Here is a 9,675-nt window from a genome sequence, read left to right as displayed (position 1 = left end):
ATAATCAATTTGACCCAACGAGCCAGGGTTGCGGAAGTCACCGGATTGTGATGTTTGCGAAAGGAAATCAACAGTTGGTTAGAGGAGGACGTTCTCAGGTTAACAGTTCTTTTTTCGTATTCTTTTAAACAAAGACCCACACATAATTTTGGTTTATCGGGGAAAAAGGGATAGAACACCGAATGTAAATTAGTTTTGGTGCGTTTGGCAATGTGAAATAAAACACCTGATGGTAGAAACTGGCGGGCAGAGACATCTAGGGACTTAACATCAGAAACTCTTTTGATAGAAATTAGGCATAGGAGCATAGTGAGTTTGGCAGACAGCATTTTTAAGGAAAGACTCGGATTGTCTGGCCAAGAAAGTAGAAGATTCAGAACCACTGAAACATCCCAAACATGGGAGTATTTGGCAGTAGGAGGTTTTGAGAGTTTGACTCCTTTTAAAAGGCGACAAATTAAGGGATGGATCCCGATAGGTTTACCATCGATATTAGAATGGTTCATAGAAATAGCGGATCTGTAAAGATTGATAGTACAATATGATTTACCCAGACCCGCCTGGGCCGCTAGGAAATTAATAATTAGGTTTAAATCTGCTGAAAAGGGATCGGCACATTTTCCCACACACCAGCTTGACCAAAGGGACCAAGCTGATCTGTAGGCTCGCCTTGTGCCAGGCGCCCATGCATTGTTGATGAGCTCTGAAGCTTCTGACGAAATAGGGAAGGACCGCTGGGTAGGCCGGAAATGTACCAGGCTGATAGGACTAACGATTCGTTGAGAATCAGATTGTGGGGCCGTCCGAGAGGGTCTAAGAGGAGAGACGGAAATGAGGGGAGTAAGATTGGAAAATCTGCCGTGAGTTCGAGGAGGGGTGGAAACCAAACTTGAGATTGCCAAAAGGGGACTATCAGGACAAGGGACGTCATTTGACGCCTGACTTGATTTAATACTCTGTTGATTAGAATAAAAGGAGGGAAAGCATAATTGAGGGTTCTGGACCAATCCTGTAGAAAGGCGTCTGTAGCTAAAGCCAACGGATCCGGGCGCCAACTGAAGAAACGAGGAAGTTGAGAGTTGAGTCTGGATGCAAAGAGATCCACCTGAAAGGGGCCCCATTTCCTTTCTATTTGGCGAAAGACAGAGTGGTGTAATTTCCAATCCCTGGAATCTGAGATATGTCGGGAATGCCAGTCTGCATTGGAGTTCAAAGAGCCTGGGAGATACTCGGCAAGAAGGGAAAATTTGTGGGACAGACAAAACTCCCAGAGGCTCTTGGCCAGAAGAGCAAGGGGTCTGGACCTGGTGCCTCCCAGATGGTTTATGTAACGAACTGCGGATATGTTGTCCATGCGTAGCAGAATGGAGCAACTTGCTCTGTTTTTCGTAAAGCTTTTGATCGCAAAGGAGCCTGCAAGAAGCTCTAAACAATTTATGTGCAATCTGGACTCCTCTGCGGACGATATACCGCCAGTCGATATCGAACCACAACGGGCGCCCCAACCCGTGAGACTTGCATCTCATTCTAACACAAGATCGGGCACAGAGGGGATGATGGATCTGCCGTTCCAAGCCTCTAAATGGGATATCCACCATTGGATTTCGAGTTGAGATTCTTGGTCTAGAGACACGAGGTCGGAGAAGGCCAAACCTCGACGAAGATGTAGGATCTTGAGGCGCTGGAGGGCACGGTAATGAAGTGGTCCTGGGAAGATGGCCTGGATGGAAGAAGAAAGAAGGCCGACGACTCTTGCTAGAGTTCTGAGAGAGATAGAGTCTTTTTGGAGAGTTAAAACCAACTCTCTTTTGATTGCGGAAACCTTGGCCCGGGGAAGAAACAGAGATGCCGAAACCGAATCTATTTGGAAGCCTAGAAACTCTATTTGTTGTGAAGGAACCACCACAGATTTTTCGTGATTTATGAGGAAACCGAGCTCTGCTAGGAGAGTAGACGTTATCTGCAGCTGAGTCAGAAGAGAGGATTTGCTTTGATGCATAATTAGTATATCGTCGAGGTAGATAATGAGTCTGAAGCCAAGAGATCGAAGGTAAGATACAACCGGTTTTAAGAGCTTCGTGAAACACCACGGAGCCGACGATAGGCCGAAAGGAAGGGAGGAAAAGTGATACGTTTTTGAATTCCAAAGAAATTGCAAATATTTTCTGTGAGAAGGATGGATCGGGATGGTCAGGTGTGCATCTTGTAGGTCTAGTCTGACTAGCCAATCGCCTTGGAGTAAAATATCCCTGAGATGGATAATAGTCTCCATCTTGAACTGTCGGTAGACGACGAACTGGTTGAAGGATTTTAGATTGATTATTGGTCTTAGTTTTTTGTTCTTTTTGTGGACGAGAAAAATAGAGCTGATGAAACCGGAAGAGTCCGGGATGCAACTTTTGATGGCATCTTTTTCTAACAAGGATTGGATTTCCGAAGAAATTAGAGATTACATTTCGAGAGAGAACCTTGGAAGAGGAGGGGGACCTGATTGGTAAGGGGGAGAGAGAAGTTCGATGCGATAACCCTGGATAGTGGAAAGCACCCATGGATCTGAAGAAATTGACTTCCACTTTTGAAGGAAGAATCGAAGGCGACTCCCACGGGAGGGCCAGAACGTTGGCTTACCTGGGGTATTGGCCAATCTGGAGATGCGCTGGCCGCGATTGCGGAAACCCCTTGATCTTTGAGGGAAGAAGTGGGGTTTAAACTCTTGGTTGTAGTAATAGGGGGAGTTAGAATATACTCTGGAGCCTTGGTTTCTATATTGGCGGCCGGTAAAGCGACTCCTACCTCTACCGGCCCGGGAAAAAACACGCTGGTTGAAAACCTTCTTTAGAGATTGTTGGGCTTTGTCGATAGACGAAAACGTGGAGACGAAACGACTAAGATCCTTGATGAACGAGTCTCCGAAGAGTTTACCATCGGCCTGAATGCCGGGATCTCTGGTAGCCAGATTAGCCAGTTTAGGGTCCATTCGGAGAAGGAGACCCTTACGTCTCTCGTGGATGATGGCAGAATTAGCATTGCCCAAAAGACAAAAAGCTCTTTGGGTCCAAAGAGAAAGGTCCAAAGGGTCGATAGGGGAATCCTCCAATCTAGCCGACTCGGCTAAGTCAAGTATTCTTGCTAGAGGGCCGACCACGTCGAGGAGTTTGTCTTGGCACGTGGTCCAAGCTTTGTCTACCCCTTTACGGGGATCTTTTCCATATTTTGTAAAGAATGTGATGAGGGACTCATCAATGGCTGGGGTTACAGTAATGTTAGAGTCCAAAGACGGTCTAGGGCATTCAGATTTGAGTTTGGAGCGTGTCTGTTTGTCTAAAGGAAGGCGCAGACGGGAAGAAATATATTCAGCTACGTGATCCAAAGGAAACCACTCCGTGGAATTGGGGTGATGAATGAGGGACGGGTCGAACATGGGAACACCTTCCGCGTCAACAACACTGGTCGAGGGATCACTAGAGGCAAATTTGATACGTTTGGTGGGAGGAGAAGAAGGGGAAAACGTATCATCAGGATTATCTGACAAAGATAATTCGTCCATGCCCTCTTCATCCGTGTCCAAAACCTTTGAAATAACAATCTTTTTTGGCGCTGGAATATGTTTCGATTTTGATTTACATTTTGCATGTGAGGTCGGCTTTTTGGTAGAGTCCTCAGTCTGGTGTGAGGCAAGCTCACTCTCTGTGCGCCTTTTGTTATTTTGAAAGAAGAACTTATTTTGTGTTTTCTGCCTTCTCCCGCAGAATGGGCCATAGGTTTGGACATCATGGACATTACTGAACTCTCAATGTTCTTAGACATTGTAACCATAGATGCCTTTAAGGCATTTTTCACTGAGGATTGTATAAATTTGTTTAAATCCTGTTTAAAGGATTCGTCATTTTCCTCAGAATCAGAGCTGAGAGATGAAATATCAGGGTTCATGGTTATCTGCTAAAAGTGACAATGACTGAGCAAAATTAGTTGAAAATAGTTGAAAAATGCTTCGAGAGAAAAAAGGAAAGCAAGGGGTTAATGAAAGAGCAACACGCTCTCTGGAGTTTGCCAAGCTCCTCCCTTGGGGCGGGACCGTGAGGGAGGGCCAGAGAATGCAGTCGGCGCGTCGGGAGAAGGAGACCGGACTGCTCGGGAATTGAAACGGAGCCGGCGTTGAGCTAGAGCTGCTTCGGCAGCCGTCGAGCGCACAGGAAACCGGAATGCCTCGTCTGTCAGACGCGCGTATCAGAATGCGCTGACAGAACGAGGCGAACAGGCTAGAAGAACGTGCGGCGGTTAGTGCGCGCGCCGGAAAGAAACGGTAACTCGAAGGAGCGAGGGGGGGGGAATAAAATAAATGCTACGAAGCAGCCGAGAAGGCGATGTTATGCCTATACGGAAAACTAACATTGAAATAAAACGATATTCTTACTGGAATAATAAAATAGACAGATAAATAGACGGAAGACCAAAAGAGTGTACTTATCTTGACTGCGAGCAGCAAGAAAAGAGGGCTGTTTGCAGTCAAGTGTACACTCTATGGTTATGGCCTCAGCTGATTGGTCCATCATTAGTTCTTGTTTTACTCCCATTGGTTAGTCTGTTACTAACCCTCTTGGGAGTTGTAGTTTCTTGACTGCTGCTATTTGAAATAAAGTAAGAAAAGAACGCATAATAGAGCCTCCGGTCTTGTCATAAAATTCTGGTTATCCTTGATTGAGATCGATGTGCGATATGAGGGCACCATGGACATTCTCATCTTGAGCTCAATGTCTCTGTTATTAGTGCTAACATAATTCTCAAAACCACGACTTTATAAAGAAAGATTGAACTAGGGATTTTTCATGTAGTATTAAGAAGTACAGCTTCAACATTCTGTGTGTGTAGAGATAGAGATTGAAGTGAACAGGATACCAGGGGAGAGGCGTTCCCAATCTTTATTAATTTGTTCAAAAGTTTCCATACTTTTTATTTAGAAAAAACAACTGTTCCTGGCCAGTTGAGTTGCAGCAGTTTGAAAGGGGAGAAGGGAAAGGCAATTAAAGAAACAATCCTTCTCCAGAGGATGTCTGTTACCTGAAAAAAAATGTAAGTGTAGGAAATATGTCCCAGCCTATAAAAAAGGAATTGGGTACAATAAGCACATTACTAAGACAAGCATTTGCAATGCAATGGGTCTTGCATTTGCTCGAGTTAGAGCTATTGGTGTTGTAAATTTCTAACTGGATTTTTCTTGCCAACAAACAGGTTACAGAATATTTTGTTTTTTATCCATGCCTTTGACCCCGTCCCCGCACTTGCTAACTATTATTATGTCCAGGATCACAGTTCTCATACTTTTCTTTATGCACTTCGACCGCTAGTGACAGAGTATGGACATGAAGTAATTTTGCTCCTGATAGCAAGAGAGTTGTCCCCTGCACTAAAATCATATCCTACAAACAATGCACAGGTAAGTGTGCTTGGAAATCTGAAATTTCAAACTCTAAACAGTTTGTCGGACCAATATGTATTAAAATGCCTCATCTGCAATTAATTCCGTTCAAACTTCTTAACTCATGTAAAGGATGATGAACTCACGCCAAAGTTAGAGGCTTGTTGTGCTTTAAATGCACCGACCATTGATATTGCCCAGAAAAAAGCCTTCCCTTATTATGCACTGTACCACCACAGTGAACAAAGCGCAAACGACTGGCGTTGCGAACACGGTTCTGCCCTCGTTGTTGGAAGCATTAGCCGCCCTACCCACCATAGTGGCAGACTCTTTCAGCCTCTTCTCAAGTGCAGCTGCACGAAAACAACCATCAACAGAGAAAAAGGACTAACAAGACAAGCTGCTTTGTGGACACTAGGTTAAACGCCGGCAACTCTACGATGAATTGCTGTGAAATTTGCAATATGAGCAGTAGCGCAATCTAAAATGAAACCACATATTGTGTAAGTCGCAACAAATGTAGCATGGATCTACAGTTAGTTTTTAAAGTTTTTATCATTTCAAACTAAACTTAATATTGTAATAAATGCATCTCTCTGTGCAATCAAATAAAGCCTAACTAGAATGCTGAGAAAGACAAATTAATTACTATATGTGTGATAAAAACATGCTTTATACCATGACAGTCAAAGTTCTAGATATAAAGACGAAGGACATGCACATTTAAAGATGGCCGCAGCATTTAGCGGATCCGAGGTGGTATTGTGCCATGAAGTTTCTATTTTATTTCTGTGTGCGCTGGAGCAGCTTCTGCCAGGTGTTTTGGTCACGTTACTCGCAGGGCAAAAAGGGCTTCCTACGGTCCAGCCAGGGTTCGGCAGTCTGCTGACCCAAGATGCCCCCGTCCGTCGCCGCCTGTTGCCTCTTATACTTGGGGACCATCCTGTTGTGTCTGCAGCCCGGGCAGGCGATCCGCAGGGGGCACTCCAAAAAGCCCAATGTGGTTTTGATACTGACAGACGACCAGGATGTGTACCTTGGGGGCATGGTAACTACGCAGGACAGAGTGGTTTAACTGCACGGGGCCGATTTTTTTTTTAGATCATGAATAGATATTACTGTTAGATGTATGTGACATACCTAACAGCTAGGACTGTACTTGCAGTGTGACGATGTGTAGCGTTCGCATGTTTTAAGTTTAACAGTTCGTGGGAAGCAGTTGAACAAGCATACTGGTGCAATATTACCTGTTACGTTTTGGCTTTGATTTCTGACACTTGAAGGACAGTGTTTAACAGTCGCAGCATGGCAGGTACTATAATGCAATTGGAAACACTACCGCATGCACTACTGACAGCGAGTACATGTTGACATATCTGAAGTTATATATCATTGTGTATACACTTTAGTTGTCTTTGTGAAAAATGAAAATATATATACGTTTTAAGCAAAAATTTGTCCTAGTAGTTTGCACACGCTTCGTAACATAGAGATCGCAACTTGTTCCAAATCAGGGCTGAGTTTCCCAGCTAGTTTTTCTTTTCTCTATGTGGTGTCACTTTCATGTTTTGTTTCCATTACAACTGTAAACCTACAATAAAACTGAAGCAAGATCACCATCCCCATTGTGGCTTTGATATCTAATAGTTGAATAGCTGCGTTTATAACGAAAAAAGCAAAACTACAAGTACCAGAATGCACTGTGAAACATGACTGTATACATTGCTGGCACATTACGGTTTTATATCGCTGAAGTCGGCCCTTGTCATTGCCTACACACTTTATTTTCTTTAGAAAGGTAAAAAACATTTTGATTGAGTTGTCCATGGTAGTTTATGCAGGGTTATAACACTCACATGACAATAGAAGATGTCGCATAAATCAAATCATTAGCATCAAATCATTAGCATTTGTAAAGCGCGCTACTCACCCGTGCGGGTCTCAAGGCGCTAGGGGGGAAAGGGGGGGTTATCGCTGCTCGAACAGCCAAGTCTTTAGGAGTCTCCGGAAAGCGGAGTGGTCCTGGGTGGTCCTGAGGCTGGTGGGGAGGGAGTTCCAGGTCTTGGCCGCCAGGAAGGAGAAAGATCTCCCACCCGCCGTGGAGCGGCGGGTGCGAGGGACGGCAGCAAGTGCGAGGCCAGCGGAGCGGAGGGGGCGGGTGGGGACGTAGAAGCTGAGGCGTCTGTTGAGGTATTCCGGTCCCTTGTTGTGGAGGGCTTTGTGTGCGTGGGTGAGAAGACGGAAGGTGATCCTTTTGCTGACTGGGAGCCAATGCAGGTGTCTCAGGTGTGCGGAGATGTGGCTGTTGCGGGGTACGTCGAGGATGAGGCGGGCCGAGGCGTTTTGGATGCGTTGCAGGCGGTTTTGGAGTTTGGCGGTGGTCCCAGCGTAGAGGGTGTTGCCGTAGTCCAGGCGACTCGTGACAAGGGCGTGGGTCACGGTTTTTCTGGTGTCGGCGGGGATCCAGCGGAAGATCTTGCGGAGCATGCGGAGAGTGAGGAAGCAGGCGGAGGACACGGCGTTGACTTGCTTGGTCATGGTGAGAAGAGGGTCCAAGATGAAGCCGAGGTTGCGGGCGTGGTCTGCGGGGGTCGGTGCGGTGCCGAGGGCCGTGGGCCACCAGGAGTCGTCCCAGGCGGACGGGGTGTTGCCGAGGATGAGGACTTCCGTTTTTTCAGAGTTCAGCTTTAGGCGGCTGAGCCTCATCCAATCTGCGACGTCCTTCATACCCTCTTGTAGGTTGGTCTTGGCGCTGGCGGGGTCCTTGGTGAGGGAGAGTACAAGTTGGGTGTCGTCGGCGTAGGAGGTGATGATGATGTCGTGCTTGCGTACGATGTCGGCGAGGGGGCTCATGTAGACATTGAAGAGTGTCGGGCTGAGCGATGAGCCTTGAGGTACGCCGCAGATGATCTTGGTGGGTTCTGAGCGAAACGGAGGGAGGTAAACTCTTTGGGAGCGGTTAGCGAGGAAGGAGGCGATCCAGTCCAGGGCCTGGCCTTGGATCCCGGTGGAGCGTAGGCGGGTGATTAGGGTGCGGTGACAGACGGTGTCAAAGGCAGCCGAGAGGTCGAGGAGAATGAGGGCGACTGTTTCACCGTTGTCCATCAGGGTTCTGATGTCGTCTGTGACTGAGATGAGGGCGGTTTCCGTGCTGTGGTTGGTTCGGAATCCGGTTTGTGAAGGGTCGAGCAGGTTGTTGTCTTCCAGGAAGGTGGTCAGCTGTTTGTTGACGGTCTTTTCTATTACCTTGCATTGTAGGGACTTGGAATACCACTAGGGCTGAAATCTGAACAGAAACACTATTTGGCGCCATCGGTAACTGCACAGCAGGATTGGAAACTGCACTGGTAGACTATAAAGCCAAAGGAAGTTGTTACTGCACACTGAGGCCATTGTGCTAGCCGCAGATTGGCACGTATGATGGGACATGATAAATGCATTTACATTTTTTTAACAAACCGTGCTTATATTGCAGATTCTATGTCAGATGGTATAGGGGCATTGGAAACTCATTTTACTAGTTGCAGTATGTTCAATGTCGGAAGTTAGGTCTTAGGTATTAGTTAGAATTGACGCAGCCTGGTAGTCCACAGTGATCTTTTTAGGGTAATCAGATTTTATTTTTATCACTTGGTACTACGTATTCAGATTTGTAAGAATAGGCCACAATCCAGTGTGTGAGTGCAAAGTGCAACCTGCTAATTATTTGGCCACCAACAACACTTCATTTCATTTGCAAGTTTTTGGTAAGTGTTCTGCCTTCCGAATTTGACATGGATAACAAACAAATTATACTCTCCATTTTAGTTTAGGGAATATGATGTTATTTGTTTTTCTGGCGTTCAGATATTTTTAAGTGTTCTGTCACCAAGATTGAGAGATGATTCCTTCTCAAACAAGCAACTCTTCAAACTTTGGACCCCTCCACGTAAGGAAAATACCAAACCACATTACCTTCTGGTTGACCATAAGAATTTGTCTCTTCAGTACAACAAATCCCTGCGTCGTTCCTTAGTTCTCGACAAGAGAACACCGGCTAGTCTCTCACACAGTGCAAACTACCTCACAATAAACTCACCAAGCAAACAGAGAATTATTTAAACAATTAATATTGGCATACTTTGTTACGAGTCCCACGTGCTAATCTGAGGATACTCAGTATCGTATTTCAAAACGCATGGGAAGCACACTCATCTGCCTATGATTCATTGCAGTACTCATGACGAGTACCCTGTCACGTCACTTACATCTGTAATAAC

The 9,675-nt window shown here is 45.7% G+C and overlaps 1 protein-coding gene across 1 annotated transcript in view; it reads left to right on the top strand.

Annotated features, from left to right (window-relative positions):
* The first annotated feature begins 6,211 nt into the window (after nucleotides 1–6,211).
* Nucleotides 6,212–9,675, top strand: part of GNS (glucosamine (N-acetyl)-6-sulfatase) — a 187,851-nt gene continuing 184,387 nt past the window's right edge. Inside the window, exon 1 of the mRNA XM_069229138.1 lies at nucleotides 6,212–6,464. Within this exon, the coding sequence (XP_069085239.1) occupies nucleotides 6,312–6,464 (153 nt within the window). The 5' untranslated portion in view covers nucleotides 6,212–6,311. The remainder of the gene's footprint in view (nucleotides 6,465–9,675) is intronic.

Source organism: Pleurodeles waltl, chromosome 4_1 (assembly GCF_031143425.1).
Source record: "Pleurodeles waltl isolate 20211129_DDA chromosome 4_1, aPleWal1.hap1.20221129, whole genome shotgun sequence".
Classification (NCBI taxonomy): Eukaryota; Metazoa; Chordata; class Amphibia; order Caudata; family Salamandridae; genus Pleurodeles; species Pleurodeles waltl.
Note: the sequence above shows the minus strand (reverse complement) of the source record. Positions and strands in the feature narration are given on the sequence as shown.